This window comes from Melospiza georgiana, chromosome 3 (assembly GCF_028018845.1).
Source record: "Melospiza georgiana isolate bMelGeo1 chromosome 3, bMelGeo1.pri, whole genome shotgun sequence".
Taxonomy (NCBI): domain Eukaryota; kingdom Metazoa; phylum Chordata; class Aves; order Passeriformes; family Passerellidae; genus Melospiza; species Melospiza georgiana.
In genome coordinates this window covers 111542827-111566790 of record NC_080432.1, presented here as the reverse complement: position 1 = coordinate 111566790, position 23964 = coordinate 111542827, and the positions used below count along the sequence as shown (strand labels likewise).

The 23964-nt window shown below is 34.0% G+C and overlaps 1 protein-coding gene across 1 annotated transcript in view; it reads right to left on the bottom strand.

The window, feature by feature from the left end:
• EYS (eyes shut homolog) overlaps window positions 1-23964 on the bottom strand; it is a 701217-nt gene that overhangs the window by 317886 nt on the left and 359367 nt on the right. Inside the window, exons 30-32 of the mRNA XM_058021581.1 lie at window positions 19269-19393; window positions 15568-15692; window positions 12017-12269 (exon numbers count right to left, since the gene is read on the bottom strand). Of these exons, the coding sequence (XP_057877564.1) occupies window positions 12017-12269; window positions 15568-15692; window positions 19269-19393 (503 nt within the window). The remainder of the gene's footprint in view (window positions 1-12016; window positions 12270-15567; window positions 15693-19268; window positions 19394-23964) is intronic.

The following is a 23964-nucleotide window of genomic DNA, read 5'->3' as shown; positions in this document are numbered from 1 at the left end:
ATCTTATTGTTAACACTGGAGTTCAAGTGAACATTGCTTATATTTGCTGTTATGGATATGTTCCAGAACAAAACAGGCACAGACAACCAAACCAAGAAACCGAAATATAAAATTGAAAATACCCCAAATTAATGAGTGCAACATCAGCCATATGTGGATGCACAAATAAACATTTTATGCTTACTATATGGGAGACTCCCAGGAAAAAAAGTCATTCTTGGAATATTATTTATTTACTTGGTGGGAACTGGCAAGTTTAAAAGTATATTTTAAATAATAAGAACAATTAAAATAAGTACTCATTATTTTTACTTGTACCTTTGATAATTTTTTTATTCATCAGTACAATGGAAGTCTCACTTATGCACACATTTGTACCACTTATGTTCAAATCTAAGTAAATATTTTACTGAAGTCAACTGGTTACAAAGAAATATATTTCTAAAATGTATGAGACTTAACTACAACATTATTTACCATTGAGAAAGAGCAGATTATAATATGTACATATTCTTCTCATTTCTGAGCCTTTACTGACTCTCATATTAGTAATGATGAAGTAGGTTCAAGCTAGCAGTTACTGACACAAATTTAGAAATGCATATTGTAGCCAGTATTTTTTAGATGTCTGAAATATTTCATAATATGGTAAAGAAAGGAGGTTCTAGCTGTCTTAAGAAAACATACAAAGGACCAGAGTTGTTACTGCACTAAAGACATAGCCCTGTTTATGTTTATTTTCTGTGCATTTCCAACATTCATTTTACACAGTTACATAGCACAAATTAGAGACTCAGAGATTTACGAACCAAAAAAATAAAAAAGAGCTTCAAAATCCCAAAGGAATATAGAAGTTACTATAACCATAATTATAAAACCTGAAAAGATAAAAAGAACTCTTTTCAGAAGTTGGGATGCTGGCATTTGTAATGTTTTCTAATACTTCAAAATTCATAAATGTGTTAAGATGCCCCAAAGCACAAATTCCATCTCAAAAGATGGAAAGCAACAGCGTTTCATTTTTTTGAAAACCCAGGAATTTCTATGAGTCCCAAGATGTCCAAGCAATGTGTTTGTTCAAGTGCTTCACTGCACTGCCGTGTCAGACGTGTTAGTGTGGTTTTGAAGAGAACAGAAACAGAAAGGGCATGGCTTCAAACCAGAAGGGTGTCTGCAGCCATTTCTTTCCCATGGTCTCAAAGACCTCTCCTGTGACCCCGGCAGTAATTTGGGGATGTAGGCTGGAGTAGGCAGACAAACAGAAACATAAACCCAAAGGTGACAAAGCAGACATAAAGAACATTGTGTCTCATTCTAAACCAAAATTCAACGCACAGTTTCTATGCTAGTAGTGCCAATTCCTGATCAGCCATACTAGCTCATGGAAGAAATATCTGAAACAAATTATCCAACTGATTATCTAATCATAAACTTTGCCTAGTGGAAGCAACTAAAGTAAAATACAGTGACTTTATACTGAAGTGTTCCATATTCAATGTGGGTATAACTTTCACTTCATACTGTGGTTGGAGGATTCAGGTGGTTTGTATTCCTTAACCAGGAGCTGGCAATTCTAATACATATAACATATTGTTAATATGAATACCCTAAATCTTAAACAAAAGTTTGAAGGCTGAATTTCTAACCAAGCAAATCTTCTATTTTTATTTATGCAAGCTACTGAGGTTCACTGCCTGGACTATTGACCACATAGGAATGTAAATTCTGAAATTCTGCCAAGTCCTTGTCCTCACATATTTTTTTATACAATTCCTGAAGCTACTATCTTTAAGTGAATAGGAGATAAATAACAGAGTTTAACAGTTCTTTACTTGATCTTGAGAAAGTCTATTCAATGTGGAAGAAAAATCCAGTGAGGTTACAGTGAAAAAAATCTCCCATAACTAAGGAATTTTGGATGAGTCAGTATTACAGAACTTGGCTCAATTTTTCAGTCTTGAACAGGAACCTATCTTTCAATGTGATGGCTGTCCAGTAGTCTTAAATAAAAGCTGTAAGATTTAATGGTTCGCTATTTTAGAGGTGGTCGGGATTGTAACTTAGCACCAGAGCATCACTGATACTCTATTTCCTTTCTACATTTGAGGTTAAGGAAAAAGGCAGAATATAAAAGGCAAACGACTACTAGAGGAAAAAAAATAACATAGATAGAAGAATCAACTTAAGAAATAAATAGAATAATAGACCTATCTGCTTCAATGAATTATATAGAAAAAAAATTAAATCCCTTCACTTCTTTTCCCCTACTGCCTTTTGATAGAGAACAATGAAAAAATAAGTAGAATAAATGAAATCCATTTCTAATCCTGATAATGAAATTCTTAGTTTATACTCTTTAATTTTGAAATTCAAAATTTTTAATTTCAAAGAGCTAAAATTAATTAAATACAAAATAAATATTTTTTGGCCTAAAATAATCAGTGTTGTAACCACATTCACATAAATCTAGTCAGCAGGTGAAGCTTGTTTACCAGATGTCAGCTAAAAGCTGCAGCTGAGTGTCTAAACAGGTACTGATTCTCCCTCTACCAAGTATTATAAATACTCATGGAGAAATAGGTGGGCTAATCAGATGCAATGCATCTTGGAAGAGTTCTATATTTTTGGGGTCTGATGGTCTTTCAGATTTGGAAGTCATGGTATTTATAAAGGTCTGAAGCATAGTCTACTTATATGAAAAGGGTTTGCAGAAGCCACAGAAACCACAAACATCAGAATAACTGAAACACCTGGCGCTAAAGTTAAATTTCAGAGGAAATATTAGAGCATTACATAATATGAAATTTGAAAAATGCCCGTCAGAATAAGAAATGTGTAGCAGATTGTCCAGTATCAGAGAGTTTTCTTCTCTCTTCAACAGAGAAAAAAATGTATACTTCATAGTTCTTACCCCTCAAATGAAACATAGATACTGACAGTCCTGCTGAGGTTAATTCTTGAAAGAATGTTTAGATATCTTTCTTTTTTATATTGAGGTGTATAAAAAAAAATTTCTATTTTTATATCCATTCTGCTAGTAATTCTGCCTTTTTTTTAAAATTCCACTTCCCTCGTAGTATTTCTATTTTAAAGTATAAAAGCAATTAACTTCTGGTCACCAATAAAAATGGCTATTATTTTTACTAATATTTACAAAGAGAAATATATTCAAAATAAATCAAAATAAAAAATTAAAATTGATGTATTTCAAGTGGTCAAGTGACTACCTTCGGTATATTTTATCCCCTGCAAACTTTCCTGACTTAATTATTGTGATACTAAATAAATTCTGAACAGCAAATAGTTCTAAAAGGTCATTCTCAAATTATTCTTTTAGAGTTAATAAACTCTAAAGTGTAAAACCTGCTTATGATACACACAATGACTGAATTGCCATATGATTTAGTGCTTGTGACACTGTAAACCGCAGCATTTCTTTGGTATTTGAATATATGACAGTTTGCTAAAAAGCAAATCATGATCTAAGTAATGATTAACGACCTTGCACCTGCCCAGCTTGGAAGAAAAAAAAAGAATGTTTACAATAAATCATGCCAAGATAGGCAGAATATTTATTTTTCTTTAGTCCACAAAACAGAAAATAGTGACTGAAAAGCTGTAAGATACAAACTTTAGATGGAGAGCAGCCTTTTCCAGCACATAAGGACAATGAAACATTTTTCATTTGGTATATTCTTGATCTATTTAGATATGCAGAATAGGCATAGCCTTTCTCTTCTGCAAACAAGCACTTAGCAACTGCTTAGCTATACATAAATGGACAGTGTTAGGAACAGTCATTTAAAGGTATTTAAGGCATCTCTAATTTCTGAAGCAGAGCTAAGACAACAAAGACTTGAGAAAAATTGTTCCAGCTCCACACTGTGTACTTACTAATAGTGAAAAATGTGTTTGTGCCTTTCTTTTCAAGAAGAAGAAAAAAAGAAAAGCTATATATGAAAAATTGCTGGGAGGCCAAGCCAAGTCACAGGGCAGATTACTGTTAATCAGGCACAATTTTCTCAAGAGTATTGAGTAATCAGTTTAATCTTTGTGACATGTTGACCCATGTGACATCAAAAGAAAAAGTAGGTTTGGCTTATGAAGTCATTTTATGTTTTCCATAACTGCACATAAAGATTTACTGGCTACCTGAAATAACACAAACCCTCTGGTCAAAGGTTTGAGGTGCAAAAGCCACTGTTGCTCACAACTCTACAAGACTGTTAAAATTTGAGATAATGAGAAGGTAAAATGGTGAGGCAACGTGACACACTGTAGTAGGGATACTGCTTTACTCATGAGAAGATATTACCTCTTGCTTTCTTGCTTCTACCAGAGTAAATATAGAAATTTTTAAGACTTATACATTGACACAAGCTGAGGAAGAGTACAGGCACTTTATCTTTCTTCAGGCCAAAAACATGTACTATTTCAAGTCTTGTTCCTAAACGTGTCACCCTGAATATCCTATCGTGTTACCTCACTGTGTATACTTTTGTTTTGTCTTGTCCTAATGCTACAATGTTCCCCGTCCATCTACATCATACAATTTTTCCTTTTTACCTTCCCCATCCCACAACTTGCTTCATTGCAAACACATATAACAGTACTTTGGAAGATTTGGTTTTTCCCCTTCTTTTATTTTCCACAGCACATTAATCTCTTTACATCTGTACACATATGACTGATCTGAGAGCAAAACTGAGACTTATAACTTATGGTTAGCCAACAGTTCCTCTATTTTAACAACATCCATGTAAGCTGAGATCCCAACTGAAGGAAAAGAATTATTTTCCTTTTTTTGTTTTTCAGCAGGAATTCACATTATTTAAACTTCACTACAGGTGTTAAGTTTGCTAAGATTCTGAACAATGTTTTTCAATTACAGGACCAGAGACCTTGCACTAGAACCCAACAGTGCAGCCCTCCTGTTGTGCTCCTCTCTGGTTCAGATCCCAGTTACTATCAGAACTTAGCACTGCCAGTGAGCAGGTACTCGCTCGAGGGAGTCACACAGGAACCTCTCCCCTTCCTCAAATAAGATGAGGAAAAAGCTGAACTGACAGTGTTTGCACTTAGAATGCTGCTAAGCCATCCCTTGGGATGACTTAACTCCAGGGAATGTAACAATTCCTCTGAGGAACAATCTGTGCATTTGGGATACTTTTCATATTATACCAAATAATAGGTTTTCCAAATAAATAATCAGAGAAAGACTTACTCGGAGGTTCTTATGACTCTAAAATCCCTTCTTATTTTAAACTGCAGAGGTTGATAATTATGATTCATTTTCAATATATTCAAAATAAGGTTTAAGAGCAAAGCATAATTAATTCAATAACTGCTCCAAAATGTAAATGCAAAGTGTGAGCTACATGGAACACCTCATATCTTTTATTTGCTATTCTTCAAAGAAAAGCAATCCTAATTGATTTAGGCTCCTCAGAACCCTCTACACAAAAGACATTTTAAGATTTTCAAAGCAGTACACTTGCTATGCTGATGAATGCTATCCCACATGTTATATAGTTTGGTTGTTCAAAAATCTACAGTATAAATCAATCTTAAAATAGAATGCTGATAGTATTCCAAAAATGACAGAAAATCTTTTGCGTTACAAGAAAAAAACTTCCCTAACCCAGAAATAATTGTACTAGTAAATGTATTTTTTGTTGTTTTGTGTTTGTTTGTTTGTTTCCAATCATATGGAAGTTAACTATGCCTGTAGGAAGTTTCTGAGTGTAATATTTTTCAAACACAGAAGATGCTTTTGAATATTTTCCTGTTCCCAGAGTAGGTGATGCTCATAGATCTAACTGGCTTTGAAACTCCAAATGACAGGAGATACTGAGTGGCATAAATACTGTTCTCAAATTACTTAATACCTGAAACTCAACATCTGCTGTCATTGGCTGGTATGCCAAGAGTTTTATTCCCAATATCACGATTTTTTCTGCTTTAAAGTAGCTGGGAATATCGAGCACAATGAGTCTCTGAGCAGATGGACAGTGCATAGTCTAGAAGACTTTTAGATATTACTAGAACAATTTTGATGATTAGAAAGCAGAAGATATTTGTCAGCTCAAAAGGTTATTTAAATTTACTTTAATACAGAAATCTAGAAAATGTCAAATTTTGTATAGTTTGTAAATAAAAGTTTAATTTCTTAATTTTTTCTTGTTGTGACAGCCATTTACACAGAGTTCCCACAGATTTTCCTATTTACCTGGCTTGCTTAGAGGTCTGAGCACAAAGCAATCAGAGTAAAAAATACACTTAAAAGTTGCAGACCATCAAGATTTTTTTGCGTGCAGAGCAGCAGGTTGCACTTAAGTAAAACCAGAAGTAGGCCAGGCTTGTGATTATTCTTCTAGGTCTTTATCAGAACGCTAGGGAAAATGACTGCTTGTGAAAGAGGTCTGGAAAGTTACCAAGTTCAAGCTTCTAGCAGTTACAAATAAAGTGCAAATAATGGATCAGTGTTCAAAGCACTCACTTTGCATGAAATTCCATGCTGACCTACATAGCTAGTAACTTCACTGTGTCAAAAGCAATTACCTTCTTGATGTGGCAGATATAATAACACGTGTTTAAAAACAGCATATGATTACAGATACTGAGAACAGGGAAATTACAATGGAATGAATAGTAATATGAATGGCCAAACTGATGAAAGACAAAGCTTAAAGGAATAATGAGAGTGATGACAAATCCAGTGAATATAACATAAACAATTCAATATGATAAAGACAGATTAGGAGGCAAAGGCATCATGTAGTTTCAACATTTTTCAGAAACCAAGTGTACCCTGCTGTAATTGAATAGAACTTGATTAAGGAGAAAGCTGAAAAAGCATTACATTATAAAGAAAAACAGTGTGTAAAATCCAAGACCCTGAAATTTGCTTTATGCTAGGGGTGTTTAACCAATAATGTAATCAAAACTGGAATTTTTGCAGAGCAAGATTTTAACAAAATAATACTGAACAGGAAGAGCTTTGTAGTAATGTAGCAATTTGACTACTAGTGATATGTTCAGAACATATTTCATATTTTAGGCAGTCTTAAGGAAAGGAAAGTCTTAAAGGAAATAATGAAATATTGAGCACAGGCAGTGAAAGTAGGTGACTCAATAGGGGGATGAAAATCCACTTCAGTAATGTATTTGTTTAATGAAAGTTTTTCTCCATAATTAATGGAAGTAAATCCAGTTAGCTGCTCTGTAATAGCAGGTTTGTTGTTACCATTCATGTCTGGTATTGCTGGGTTTTGTCTTTCAAATGTCTTTGTGAGCTCTATGATCCACATACATTACAAAAACAGAATATTCAAGGCAATATTCAATTTCTTTACCAAAACAAAAGTAAAAAGAAGCAGAATAGTACATATTAAGAAAAGGAGAAAAGTTTACATCCTATCCCAGAACAGACATCTAAAGCAGATGGTGCAATTTTTCTTCATTTATTACAGTAATATAGTTTACACAGATTAATGAATGGATAGCTATGGGTATGATGAATCCCACTCTTGGTGACTAACTAGTTACTTGCATGGAAGTAAATTCTAAGAGTCTTTATAAACAATGTCTGAAAGGCAATTCTGTCCTAACCATTTCATGGTACCACAGAATCTTTTGAAGGGACCACTGAAGTTTATCTAATTTAGCCTCACCTGCTCACAGCAGGGTCAGCTACAACAGGTTTCTCAGGATATTGTCCAGTTGATTTCTAAATATCTCCAAGGACGGAAACTGCAATCTCTCTGGACTTGTTTCAATGCTTGGCTGCCCTAACAAAGAGAGAAAGAAAAAGAAAGAAAAAGGAAGAAAAAAAAAAGAAAAAGAGAGAAAGAGAGAGAAAGAGAGAGAAAGAGAGAAAAAGAAAGAGAGAAAGAAAGAGAGAAAGAGAGAAAGAGAGAAAGAAAGAAAGAAAGAAAGAAAGAAAGAAAGAAAGAAAGAAAGAAAGAAAGAAAGAAAGAAAGAAAGAAAGAAAGAAAGAAAGAAAGAAAGAAAGAAAGAAAGAAAGAAAGAGAGAAAGAGAGAGAAAGAGAGAAAGAGAGAAAGAAGAAGAAAAGAGAGAAAGAGAGAAAGAGAGAAAGAGAGAAAGAGAGAAAGAAAGAAAGAAAGAAAGAAAGAAAGAAAGAAAGAAAGAAAGAAAGAAAGAAAGAAAGAAAGAAAGAAAGAAAGAAAGAAAGAAAGAAAGAAAGAAAGAGAGAAAGAGAAAGAGAGAAAGAGAGAAAGAGAGAAAGAGAGAAAGAAAGAAAAAAAGAGAGAAAGAGAGAAAGAGAGAAAGAAAGAGAGAAAGAGAGAAAGAAAGAAAGAGAGAAAGAGAGAAAGAAAGAAAGAAAAAGAAAGAAAGAAAGAAAGAAAGAAAGAAAGAAAGAAAGAAAGAAAGAAAGAAAGAAAGAAAGAAAGAAAGAAAGAAAGAAAGAAAGAAAGAAAGAAAGAAAGAAAGAAAGAAAGAAAGAAAAGTTCCCTGCATTCAATTTGTGTTAATGGTTGCTTATTGGGCAATTACTTGGTGGCAGAGCATGGGAAAGAGAAAAAGTCATACAGAATTTCACAGAGTGCTAACAGACAAATGGTTAAGAACTTAGGTCATCCCCTCTGGTCACATGAAAGCATTTCTATAACAATAATTTTTTTTCCTAAGAATAAATGTATTTACAAAACATTATTTGCTGCAAGCAATGTCATGGCAGTTGAAAAGCACACCTGGAGACCAGATCAAAAAATATATTTTTCTGCAAGATATATCTCATCTCTCATAGCCCTTTACTAGAGATCCCTGCTACTCTAAGGTAGCTTAGAACTTGCTGTAATGTATCTATTGATTGTGATATGAGAATAGCTATTCTAAAATACATGAAAAGTACGTAGTTTCCATTTGTCAGACTGCAATTTATGTGGGTGAGTCATCAGTATTTTTTCTCAAGTTTTATTAATAAAAGTTATTAATAAATACACAAAATCTGTAATTAGAGACAAGTACAACAGGTTATACAGCTTGACTAATTTCTTCTACTATGGATTGTGTATTAAAGATTTTACTCATCCAAGAGCATTTCTCACTTAGCTTTTTAATAGTCTTATTTCTTCCAATAAAAAAGACATAGATTTGCTTATGCATCAACATAAGGGCAGCTATTACTTTTGGGGATGCATTGTTGTTCCTTTTCTATTTTTTCCACTATAAAACCCAATCAAACTAACAAAACTCCCCAAAACAACAACATCAACAGCAACGAAAAATGCAAATAAAATTCCTTTTAGGTCATATGAACAGTTGGAAATCCATAGTGGTATACTAAGACAACTTGACCTCTTGACTACAGGCACAGTATCAGGAGGCAGTTCTGCAAACATGAATTTGATCTGTGTATTTCTGTATGTGTACTGAGAATGAAATCTATTTAGATGAGCATTCACAGGAAAATAACTGTATTCTATACCCAACAAAAATGGTTTATTTGTCTTTTGGCACCTTTATACATATCTTTCCTGGTCTAGAAATACTTTTTCCCCCCTAAGTGCTTTAAATCAATGATATAAAGTCATTTTTTCCAACACAAGCCCTCAAGCAAAGAATGAAAAGCAAAAAAACCTCTCCTTGACTTTATGGGTATTCATTCTGTTTTATAAAAATATGATATGAAACTATAGACCAAATCAATCAATATTCCCTAATATTTAATTCCAGAGTTCTTAGGTTTTCCTGTGTCCTTTAATTCCCTGAATTTATTTCTGAAATGTTGCAATGTTCTAAAAGTAGTACTGCTTTTAAAAAATGCAGCCATCATTTGTCTCATTGTGAAACGAGAAGTGGCAAGTTAATTGTACTACATACAAAAAAAATTTTACCTCAAGATATATACACTTTTCTCTGTAACTATTTTACATTAAAAATGTTGATTATGCTTATATACTACATACTCATATACTACATATACCTATATACCTGTACAACCTATACAACCTATACTATAATATCCTAGCTATATACTCAAGAGGTAGAAATACCTCCTGAGTTTATATGTAAGTATGATGAAAGGAACACCTGAAATCCTGAAAAGATTATTGTAGTGAGGTGAAACTTGTGCTGCTGATCTCCTGTCAGCATCGTAGCAGCCTCCAAGCTGCTGCTCTGCTGCTCGAGCAGCCCGTGTGGCAGAAGGGGAGGAAGAGCCATCTGTGTCAGGTACGGCTGCAGGTGCCACATCAGCTGCTGCCTGGTGACAATAAATCTCTTCCAAGCACCTGGGAACCTTGACAGACACTTTTATCTTGGTACAAAAACACCCCACCACCTCAAAAAGGTTGTCTGAATAGAAATGAGGAACTTGACAGAGCACCAGGTGATAAAGGGCAGAACCTACTCCACTGCAGATGTTGTGTGCAGTCCAGGTACCAGGGTGTACTCATGAGTTCTTTGTTAGGCACAGCAGTCACTTGTTTCAGTACAATACAGCTAATATACTTGTGTAAGGCAGAACTTGAAGCAGGATAACAGGTATGTAAAAATAAATGGTTTGTCATTAAAATTTCACGAATTTCTGTTTGTGACTTGTGCCAATAAAACCAAGTAGGATATCTTGTCATTAGGGGATTCAAACAATGCCAACTTTTCAGTATCCATCAGTACCTTTATACCTGAAGGTTTTGTAGGAAGAAGATGTAAATAAGAGCACTTGATCAGATTGTTTTAAAAATATTTTATGAGTCTCACGTTTACAAATAGACATGTTTTGATCTCAGAACTACTGTTAACTATGTCAGTGAAAAGTCATTGTTGAGATACACTACTCAGCTGAATGTTTCAGAAGTTCCCTGATTTCATGAATGACAGATCTCCATGTCTGGATCATGCAGTTTTGTCTCCAGTGTCAGTTGAATTTCCTCTGTGGTCAGCTGTTTAACATCACCCAATCGTTTTGTCAAGTTTATGTTTGTCTCTTTAAAGAACATGAGTGATGAAAATGATGATTATTAGGAGACAGTCTTTGAAGAAAAATAGTCAGACAATATCAATCAAAAAATGGAAGATGAGTATGTCATTCTTGTGAAGGAAAAGGCAGAACAAGCAGTTCAATCACTCAATCAGTCGATCCCAAGAGAATTCTGTACACCAAAACCCAACATTCTCTATAAATCATTTACCCAAATAAAAAACAAAACAACATTTAAAAAAAAAACCAAACCAAAACAAAAAAAAAAACCCAAAAACCAAACAACCCCCCAAAAACCCCAACAAAACAAGACTCAGCTTATTTTCTATACAAGTAATCGCTTTGAAGATGTATATAAGCAAAAAATTCTGAAACCATCTGTAAAGAGAATGCCTGTGTAATACTATTTTTAGTAAAATAAAGAGGCCACAATGTAGATACAATCTTCATAATAAAATGTTGCACTTCTGTTACTTTTGACTTTTTTGTGAATGTTTTAAAATAACAGGATAGGAAAATTATGGCATCCCCAAAACATCACTACAAACAGTAAGAATGGAAGAGACTTTGACAGGTTTGTCCAAGATGCATTTTAGTTTAAAAACATCTAGATGCACAGAAAAAGAAGCACTCAGAAAACATGTGAACTAGGAAAAAAGAATCAAAGTCCCCGTGGAGTAAGGCAAATTATCTTTCTCTCCTGCTGACTAGCCAAGGAAGAAGGGAAGATTGGCATTAGAATCAGAGATTACTGCACACAATATGAGGCATATGAAATTGTACACTCTGGAAAACTGAAAACCCAGCTAAATGAAAGTGAAGTTTTCCTTACTGGATGTGAAAGATGGTGGGAAAAATTCTTTTGAGAGAAAAGAGTAATTTTGCAGTTACATATAAATGCAATTAAGAAAGGATGTTGCAGTAAATACAAGAAAAATAGAAGGGAATACACGAAATGAAAAAATCTTAATAATTAAAATTAAAATATTTCCAATATTCTTACCATTTTAGAAGCATTAACAAGGAAAGAAGTTTGATATATGCATTATTCAGCAGCTCTTTGTACTCACCTTGGGACACTTCTCCTGCATGTAAATCAGGAGAGACATGTTTAGACCAAAGTTCCGTAGACACAGCCAGTGCTGATGGAAGATCATTGTCTAAAATTTCAGCAGGAAACACTTCAGCCACTTCACTGAGAATTTTCTTGCTTTGGGGCACAGTAGGTAAACAGGTGATATTGTTTATTCCATCAACACAAAGAAACCCAGTGGAGCAGGGCTGTATAAGGCAATCATTGTAATTAAGCTCACAGCTTCGTCCCTGAAAGAGAGTTTTCAAAAAAAGGACATATTTTGATGACAATTTACATTTTATAGTGACGTTAGTTACAATTATTGCTGCCTTTTGATTCTAAAATATTTTTTGCTTATATTAAGCTGTTTACACTTTCAAAAGGAAATACCATGTGGAAAATATTCCTTAACTAATATAATAGTATAGTTGCATATTTTAAATTTTAACTGAGTAACATTTTGACTCTAATTATCAAGAAAATAATTTCTTTACAGACTTGTAATTGCATAGTATCAAAAACAATATTGTTACCAGTATTAAAAACTGGTTAAAATAATGATCTTCATATAGAATGTAGGTTTGAAAAATACTTTTTACAGAGGACTTAGCTTACTAAAAATCTATGGCTTGCTCTGACTTGCAAGCTAATGTTCTTTCCTTTTGTACACTGCAGTCCATTGTTTGTTGTCTGTTGTTACCAAATCTGCACACAGCTCCCTGTTAATACCTTGCATTCACAGATAGTGCTTAGAAAAGAAAAATATATAGTGGCAGTCTCAAATTGGACCAGGCATTCATTTCCTATTTTTTTATCAAGAGTAACAATTCATGGGAAGTCTGAAATATCCTCCCTAGTAATAAAGCAAAAATGATCATATTCAGTGGTCTGTGAAAAAGGCAAGGAATAATTATGTGAATTAAATGCATTCTTGAAGTGTGAAATAAATATATTCTGAAGTCAGGCCTGGGTTCATTTTATTTTCACTTCTGTTGCAATGAACTAATGGACTACATGAAGGGAGACAGCTAACAGCTATCCTAGAAGGATACTACATGTTTGATAACTATTTAAAATATGTACATTTCATCCCTGAAGACATACATCTCTTACAACATATCATCAGGATATAATTTTTAAATGAATCTTCTCCTGCAATTGGAGCATGTGTTAAAAAATCCAAGCCTTCTCTAGAGCTCAAAAAGCGTGTATTCATTACACACTTTCCTTCAGACAAATACTTAAAAAGTCTTTCATGTCTACGTAGCTAACTATTTACACAGAACTTGGGACAACTTGTATTTTATGAGATCTCTGTCAACTCTATTATATTGATTTATGATATTAAGAAACAATAGGAAGGACAAGAGAGAGAGAGGAAGAAATGTAGGCATGAAAACTGAAATTACTTTTTTTACAAGTAGTATAAATTATTCGGGGTTTAAAACAGAAGAGGTTAAGTTGATGGGTTTTGAGTAATTTTGATACATTCATATTTGTTTCAATCAACTTCTTAATTTATTTTGGCAAGCAGACAAGCTATCTGGTAAATTCATGGCATCTTATAAAATCACTCACTGCGTCGGTATTCCAAAGCACAAAGGAAAAACAGACCAATTAATATGTCAGTTCCCATGCATTTCCTTCTTGCTCTTTTCTAATTCCACACATAGAAAAAATGATCAGTTTGAGCAGGCTCATAATCGTTTTTAATCCTATAAAACTTATGTTTCATTCTGACTTTCCTGCGACAGATTAGTACATTTTTATGACTACTACATTTAATGGCAAAGAGCATTTGATTACGATTTTATGACTCATAGAAACAAAGCAGATGTGGATAACCTCCAGTGTGCATGAAGGGTACATTAAGTAGCCATAGATAAATTTGATAGCACTGAAAGTGCCTGTAAATGCTTTAACAGTTTCCATGCAGGGGGATGGAATCATTTAGCTTGTGCAGATTTGTACTTTAAAGTAGGTATATATCTATAGATGGTTCCACTTAAAAGGTAAACACTTATTTCATATACCACTGACTATGCTTTTCTTCTGAAAATTTATGAGAGATTTCACTTTCTATGCTTTATGATCCATACTTTGGGTAACAGTACAGACACAGACTACAGAAGATTTACATACACACTGTAGCTGGAGTTCTTTGAATACTTATTTCTCTGTGAGTTTTGCTGTTTCCACTCCATACCTACTCATTCTTAGGAACCAGAACCCATTGGGACCTAACAAATATACCGCTTGAGGTGTTTAGACCATAACTTCTTATCCTTGACACTGAAGATAGGTATATTAAAAATGTTTCTATGTTGGTCCCCCACCATGTTTTCCTACTTTTATATTCCTTCCCAAAGCATAGTGGAATTGGAGGCCCTGAAGATGGAAAAATGAATAATGGAATAAAAGGCAAAGATGATACATCTTAAATTTCAGCTGCTTCAAAGGCTTGTTACTTTTCCTTCTGCAAGGGCTTGCTTGTTCTGCAACATAATGTACAATTAATACTCAAGCTATGTACTAAGAGAAAAACTGCCCCCATGGGTCAAATATCTATCTAGCTCCATCATCAGTGAGCTGTTATTGAATACTTTGGGAAGAAAACAGGAAGAAAACAAGCAGAGCTAGCATCTGGTAACTCACCAAATATACCATTCCAACTTTTGACAATAAGTAAATCAAAGACTCCCTGGGCCAGGATAACATTCAGAAGAGTAATTTGAATAACAATTAATCTATCCTCCTTCTAACCCATTTTTGGGTTTATTTGTACTTCTGGTCTCTACAGTGTCACACAACACTGACTTGTACCAATAAATTTTGCGCTAATTGAAAAAATAATTTCTCTAAACAGATTTTAATCTTTCTCTCTAGTGGTTTTATTTGGTATTCAGAAGTTTTTTGGGGTTTTTTTGGTGAGACATAAATGGTACAAAAAATTGTGAACCTGATCTTCTCCATTACAATTGTTCATGTAAGATAAGCATGAATATTTAAGGAAAAAAATGAGATTATTGTAACATAAGGGTCAATCTGTTTTCTGTATAAAAAGACTATGGCCTTCAAGTGATGTATCCTTCATCACTACTTGACATTGTTTTGAAAGCCAATCTGCTTTAGAAGACAAAAAGGCAGCAGTTACTGTGCTCTGTGGGAAGCATCAATGTTACCCTTATTAGTCTGTAAAATCCAACTTTCAAAAATGGCATTAATTTTTATGAGATAGTTTTTTCCTTCTCAGGATCGTTTGTCAGTAAATTCAGTCAGATTATTTGCGTTGTTCAGATCTATTTCTGCCTGCCAAGCCCTTATGGCAAAATACAGACTTTACAAAATTGCAGACAGAGTCACTGGAACAGGAAGAAATTCCTGGTGAATTCCTTGAACAAAGCATAAGTCACTTCTGTAAATCCATTCCATTCCATTCAAGAAGTATATGAACAATTCTGAGCAAGCTTAAAAAGAAAAAGTATTTTCTGTGCAATGTTGAACAGCCAGGTAAAAGGAAAGATAAGAGAAATTTCAGCATCTCACCACAAATCCTGGCTTGCAAAAACAGGAATAACCAAAGCTGGGCTCCTTTTGAACACAGATACCGTGTATGCAGGGGTTGGATATGCACTCATCAACATCCAACTCACAATGGAGACCTTCCCATCCTGTCAGAAAACAAAAGCAAAGCAAACCCCAAAGCAAGACTCATTAAAATCTGTATCCACTTACTGAGTGTAAATGGAACAAAGGTATGGTTAACCATCATCCATTTTCATATATATTATGGGATGAATATGAAATTTTTTGGGCTGTGGTTTCTCAGAGTAGAAAAAAATAAAGGAAAAAAGTTAAAAAGAGAAACTCTGAGATTACTGTACCAGATCAATGAGGAGGATATTTTCTGAGCAAATACTTTGTGTTTGAACACTTGAGATTCTGTCTTCTCACAGTTCATTAGTCAGATAACTGGATATTTTATTGATATACATTTCTTACAAAAATCTCTTTTACAAGAAAGTGCACCATAAATTAGAGGCCAAATTCTCATCTTGAAACTGTGTTTTAGGTCATGTAATTTAAGCCCGTCTTGAACTTGCTCCTTGTAGGCTAAGTTGAAATGGAATCAGTCCATCTGCTTGGTAAATACAAACCCAGAACTCTGTAAAATATGGCCAGTTAATGAAGAGCACTGCCTTTCTGCCATGATATTCCCACTGCCCATTACAGATTTGATTTTTCTCCATTCTCCTATTTCTAAACAAACTAACAAAGAAAACCCAACAGCCCCACAAGCTCCCTAGCAGTCCTGCTGCAAATCTCGTTGTCACTGTTCAGACTTTGCCTCAGAGTATTCATCAAATGGATTCCCCTGTTGCATTCCAGTCTTGCTTTAGCTGCCCTGCCCAGTCACAGACTTCACCATGAGCCTGCTGTTAATTCCAGCAGCTGCTGTTGTTGCTTTTGAGCTGTCTGAGGTGCTGTTAGAACACAGTTTGCATCTCTCCATGCTGCCTCTGCACCTGAACAGCCTGAAGCTGCAGGCACAGAACCTGAACATGCATCTGTTATTCCAAGGGTATGGGGCTGCTGCTGGGACAATAGCTGACAAAATTCACGATCCATTACAAAATGCATTTGTCAGAGCTGCATCCATTCCCTTTCCTGGTATCACATGCTGTCACCACGTGCTTCACTTTGTTCTCTGGAGGTTTTTGGAAAACTGCAATCATCTGCCTTGTTCCTGTTTCAGTCTTGGTGCCATCTCTTTTCCATTTCATTAAATTACAACAGGGAATCTGTTGAGGGGTCTATCAGACTATCTCCCAAGTTGTTTCCCATTGTTGCCTTTATAGACCAAAAAATCCCCAATCCAGTTCCATATTTCTATAGGTGAAGCTGAGAAATATAAGATCCATTATATGTGAACAGTCAAAGCCTGCAAAAAATGCCAATTTTTTCCCTAGGTATTTCTACTTTCTCTCTCTGGATGATATTTTTTTTTTCTAATCCCTTTCTTCAGATGTGCAACTTTGAAAAAAGTTTCTTCTCTCAAAGATTCCCCTGCCTCTCCAAATCCACCTCTTTTCAGAGCTGTAACCTTCTCATCTCTTCAGCCATTTTAAAGACTTAAATAACATTGTAAAATACCATATTAATTTAAAAAACTCCTCAAGATATGTAAAAATTATGTATATACTTAATGCATGATTCTTTTCTTCTGTGTTTTTACCTAATGGAAGAGTGATTTACAGATCTTTCACCCTACTAGCACATGGTATTATTAAAAGTAATATAAAAGAAAGTCAGCCATGCTTTGGTTGGGAGGTATTTAAATGTGTTAGCTGTAGCAGTGAGTTCCAAAGCCTCAGAGAACTTTCTCCTACTTATACCAAGAGTTTCCATGTTGCACAGAGACAGCAATCACAGTTCTTAGCTAATGAGCAATTTTTAAATGCCTATATTAAAATATCTTTGATGTATTATTTTAATAAGCTTTAAAAATAAGGGGAAAAAATGGGCTTGGCAATGTATTCTGTGTTAATGACTAAAAAAATACATCTTTAAGTTTTTGAGTCATTAATATTGGTGGAGGGGACTATGGCCATATGCAGTACCAGGTGGATCTGTAGTACTGAGTTTAGGCCATGACTCTGATTTTTTAAGATCAGAAAGATCTTTATTATCATGACTTCTGTATGAAAAAATAAAAAAAACCTCACACATTGGTTCATACATCACAACTATAGTGTTTTTTTGAATTATTAAGTATCTGACATTTTAAGAAGTTCTAAAAAATATTAAGCTGTAGTCAATGTAGTCGTACTCATAATTAGCCTTTAGTAAACCAAAGATACTTAGATTTAAGTCTTATATGTTAGAAAATCATTCCTTATTGTCAATTAAACAAATTAATAAACTGCCTCATTAAATTTCATTGTACACATGCATGTATTTGCTTCAGTATCTTCCATACTTTTTTGAATAAGATTTCATACATATAGTTTTGTAAGCTGCATTAAGACAAATTCAGAATGAAAAAAAAATGCAAAATGTATTAATATTGAATTTGCTATGTGCTTTTATTTAAATGTAGAACAAGAATGAGTAGAAAGACTCTAGAGAAGTGTAATAATATATATATGGTCACAACTTCAATAGAGTTTGCTAACATGATTTTGCTTGTAAATTGAAACCAACAATGTGAACATATTTTGGCACAAAGTGACTAGATCAGATATATGGAGATAGCATGGGTTAACAGAATATTTATCATACAGAATATATTTGAATTATCTCTAAAATAACCAGCAAGAAACCTTGTTGCAGTATTATCTCAGAAATCATTCAGCAGTGGAAGTGAGTAAAATAGTAGATTTAAACTGAAAAATTAAAGTTTCAGGAGCCAGGTACTTAAATATTTCTTAATTTAAGAGTAATTTATGGAGCAAGATGCTACTTATGCATATGGATTAGAAATCCTACTTATGTTGAGAAATGGCTTTTTATTAGCAGACATGACAGGAGATTGTAAGTAGTCCTGAACAGATTAAATTTGTGATTGCATGAAAATGCAGACTGACTGTGACCTTTGCTTTTGTAAAATTTTGATAAACATTTGTAAAATATTTTGATGAACACTAAATCTCTTACATTTGCATAAACCACTTGACCTGTTTTAGTTGATCTCTGTCATAATTAGGAAACAGTTCCCACTTTTTAAGCAAGTGCCTTTTTTTCATTCTCTTTATAATGTTTAAAAAAATTTCTCTTAATCCCAGCCAGCAGAATACACTTGTAATCTTGTATTGTAATACCAATAAGGTATGCCTTACAACACCAACACTAAGGATAATAATAAAAATGCTATTTAAAATCTTCAGAATTTCTTCTCAATTTCATTCTATAGGTAGTGAAATTATTTTGCTGTTAAGCAGTGACTATTTGACAACTTAGTCAGCAAGTTACATTAGTAAAGATCATAAACAATAAACCTGGCTCTAGATAATACTTCAGACTCCCTCAGTGAGCTGGCCTTAATTTGAAGGCTTTCTCATATGCTTACTGGAGCAGTTAATTCTCTTTAGATTTCATTCAAAAGTCTTGCCAAAGAGATAGCATTTTTGCAGCTTACAGTTCATAGATAACAAAACAGCTTGATATGGTTTACCAATTTTCTCACTAGTAACACTGATAATTCAAAAATATCATTGCTTGAGATTGCTCTGTGATATGGCAGTTACCTTGTTGACATTTACAAGTGTATCCATTGATATGATCAGCACAGGTCGAGCCATGTAGACAAGGTGATGAATTACACTCATTAACTTCTATTTCACAAAATTGTCCAGAAAATCCAGCAAGACACCTGAAGAAAACAACATTTCAAAGTGTTATACTATACATAAATATCATATAAAATAGACCTTGTGTGGAAACAATGTGTCTAAAATATGTGCGTTAACAAGACATCATACATTACTTTCTGTTTCAAGGTGTTTTACTGGAACACTTCCAAGCTTCATGTTGTGATACATGCTGATCTTTTAAGGGATTTACGATGGCAAAACCCATCCAAAAATTTTACATCTGGACCATAATCAAGCATAACAGTCCCAATTAGAGTGCAGTGGTTCTATCAAGGTGAATACAAACCTTTCTTTAGGTGCCCTTGGGAGATTGTCTACTAAAATAATTTAGCTAAGTAACTGCAGCCTATGTTTGAAAAACTGCCTGCTGACAACTGTGTACTATCAAATATAAATTACAGCATAAAAGCTAATCTTCAGGACTCAAGCTTTAATTGTTATTGTAGGTATAAAATATTAGTTTTCTTAAAAAAAAAACTCTTCTGTATTTTTGTGGTTGTAAATTCTATGTGATAACTGATATCAAAGTAGTTCCATATGATTTCAACATATAGGTTACAAGATCTTTAATGAAGTGCAAAAGTCCTACTAATCTCATTATTAAAACATGTCTTTGTGTGTATACACACAGCTTTACAGATATATGCAAATATGTTCTAAAATACAGGGTCCCATAATGATATTAATAAAATTTACTCTTTTGAGATATTTTGTACATGGATATATTTCACACGAGACAATGTTTTCAAAAACTCCTTTCAGTAACTGGGTCATGCACACCTTGTATGTTGTCTTGGGTCTACTGAAAAGCATAAAGGTTTATGTCTCACTTAAGAGGATGAGTATATTAGCAGAGTAAATCCAAGCAGCCCTGCCACCTACTCCTCAAGACGCTGCATTGAGTGAATTCAACATTTTCAATCAGAATGAGGTACCTGCAGTGCCTACCTTAGCTTTCCAGATTGTGAAGCAAAAGAGGAGGATGGACCATGAAACCCATGTGTGAGACCCCTCCTGGAGGATTATTACACTATGTATCAGGAATTATACTTTGGTTTACTTTTGCTGTTAGACTAAGTTTGTTTCATTTCATATGGAATACACTCTGCGTAATGGCAATTTGGAATCTACCAAAAAAATAACAACAGGACAGATTTGTCAAAGTCCACATCAACCACAGATGACAGCTATGTCACACTGCTTGGAAAATAAACTGAAGCACACACTACTATTTTTCAAATACCTAGTCATAATATATGAGAGAAAAAGCATGAAAAATGCACCTTAGTGAGTGCGCCATAAGCCCGCCTGTTTTTTGGTTGAAAAACATTTTAAAAAAATCACTGAGAAGATACAGTTTGGTCCTTTGATCCTATATGTAAATGTCAAAGCCCAGTAGTTATAGCACAACTTCACATACCCAACATGAATCACCCTGGCATTCTCCTATGCTCGGTGGAATATGGAATGCAGAGGATGATTCTGCTCATGGAAATCTTAAGTAGTTTTTTTTCATATACCTTTGTTTTTAGACTGTCTACAGAGCATATTAAGGAAAAGAAAATTAACAGGTTAATTAAAACATCCAAAAAAACCAAATTGAAGGGAGAATTTTTTCCCTGATATGAAAAGGATGGAGAGAATATTCTACTAGGGGAAAAAGGCAACTAGACACTGGGAATACTATGCCAGTTTAAATTCAATTTAACTTTATGCTTTGGTGCAATTATATGTATTTTATCTTAACAATAAAAAAACATTTACAGAATAAACTGGAAAAAATGTACAATTATGTAAAATATCTGGACAGAACAACTACATCTATGTGTATCTAATGTGTGTGTCTGTAAAAGTCAAACATTGAATAAAGGTCTTTTTAAGAACTCTCCTGTTGGCTGCTTCGATTGGGCACATTTTGATATGTGGTGTGTATACTTGCTGAGTAGTAGACACCAGTAAAAACTGGAACAGTCTTTACTGATCTCCTGTGATCATAATTATTTGGAGCAAGAATGATTAGTGAAGCAGGTTGCTATAACTCCCATGGAGAATCAATAGTATGGAATCAGCTAGATATTGCAGGTTACAGCCTGGAGGAACTCTGTGAAATTTCCTGCTCAGAAAAGCTTGAGACTTCAGAGACTCAAGGCTCTACAAAGCCTTGAAACTTCAGAGATATAAACTACATAACTATGGGCCTAACTAATACTCTCACTGAGGCAGAAAAGTATATATATTTATCTATGTGTGTACATATAAAGGTTTGGCAAAATAACCTATTTTGTACTGCAAGCTTTCCAAATATTTATTAAATTTATAATACCATATTAAGTGATTGTGGCACCACCAGAAATAGAAAAGTTTTGCGAATAGGACTTTTCTTTCAAATTGAAATTTAGATGAAAGGCTTAAACCCATGAAAGCACCTAGATATCCAGTATATCAAGTCTTACGTATATCAATATATACAAGGTGCCGTGTTTCCAGTGTCAGACAATCATTCAACTTACAGAATACTTTAGAATATTGGAAGTATTTAGCATAATGACGTGTTATATTTTTTTGGTAAACACTGGAATATCACAGTATTCAGTTTGCCTCTGTTCAAAAAACATGTTGTGATATAAAAAATGCTTCATCACTGCAAAGACAGCCATGCTATTAACTAAATTGTTCTGAGCAATTATGAAGCAACTAAAAGTAAGCTAAAACAACAGCTTAGTATCAGCAGCTTTCACAAATTTCCCAAAATTGCAATGAACTTTACACTTTGTTAAGAGTTTAATGAATTTAACTTTTCTTCGGATTTGACTCCAATAATTTCTTAGCATTTTATTCACTTCCACCTTCCTTCATATCTACTCCTCTAAAAAAAATAAAAAAGTTTTTGTTCTGCCTTTCCACATTCTTACTTCCCTTCTGTCATTTCTTCTAGAACATTAGAAGGGACAGAAACAGTAGAAATTAAATACAACTGATATTAGAAAGTTGAAGTAGGTATGAAATACAGTTCTTTTTACTATAAACAGAAGTAAACATATCTGAAACACTTTGGAACATATTTCTATGTGTTGTTTGGGATATGGACATTCTACAAAAAAAACCCAGAGGCTTTTAGATAGCCTTTATATGAAGGTATGATCACTGCAAATCTTGTATGTTGATTACCATGTAATAGGAAACAATGTATGTCTTTGTAAGTAAATACATATCTAGGTTTATCAGCAAATAGCTCTGAGGGCTTACCTAGCAAAGTAAGCTGGTGCACTGGGAAGTCTGAGCTTTTAAACTTACAGAAGGATCAGCATAAGATCAATAGTTTTGTTCTGAAAGGCAGCAAAAAGTAGTGCTCATTTGCTGTAAGAATAATGCATTCACAATTTATTTATGACCAGTTTTAGGGATGTTGACAAAGATCTTTCTCTTTTCTGTCATTCCCCGCAGATTTTTTCATCTCATATGAGATGCTGACATACTGCGGTGCAAATATAATCCCTTTTATGTTGTGCCTTTATATCAATCATTATCAGGAGTAATTATCTTAATTTGAGCATATGCCAAAGCAGCAAATGAACAAAAGACTGAAAAGACAGAATTAAATGAAGGATTTTGATCTATGACAATTCTTACTGCAGTCACAATAATTTTTTTTCTGTGTTAGTATACTTTCAGCCTCAGAGAAAATCTAAAACAATCCAAACATCAGCCACATTTTTCTCTACAACATCGATTTATATCCTCTAGTAACTCACTGTTCTTTGACTCTGCTTTGTATCTCATCATTTGAGTCCATTTTTTAAACCTGTACCCTTTTCTTTCTCTCTCCCTCTCTTTCTTCATCTGCCTTGTGACCTTTTACAGTTTATGAATAATTTGTGTATCAGTGAGATATAAGGTTCAGAAAAAACATGGTTTCTACAACAGAGAAGTTTATTAGGTTTATCTGGAGCAATGATTAACAGCAATTGTACTTAGAAGAGAATGTTTATGCTGTAACCTTTACCTGCTTATGTGACTCAGCCAACCTGGTAAAATCAATGAATTTTGTGGACCAGTCCACACTATGAAATTTTTTGGAGACATCAGTTTTTCTTTGTGAGTGTTAACCTTGATGGCTTTGTTAATGTTTTGCTAATACCTCCAGGTTAGATAATGAGGATGTTGGGCAGAATAATAGATGAATATGAAAAGCACATCTCCTGAACAAATGCCTTAGCTAAAATTGTATTGTAAATGTGGAATCTCTTTTGACATTAGTCATGATTTTTTTTTCCTAAATCTGCATTTTCTGTCCAAAATAAATCTATTTAACTGCTCTACTGTAACAGGCCAGATTTGTTACTGCAAATTTACACTGGGATTGCTATACATTATTAACAAGCTATGAAAAGTCACTGGCTAAATGTCATGGACGCTGAGATATAGCAGCACCTTGGGATTCATATAGCAAACAGTTTAGTTTTAATCATCTTGGATCACAAGGTGCCTTGACATTTGCAAGGCAACTTTTTCCTTTTTAACTTCCAGTGGAATCACACCTCTATTATCTCAATCATAATTCTTAACTTCA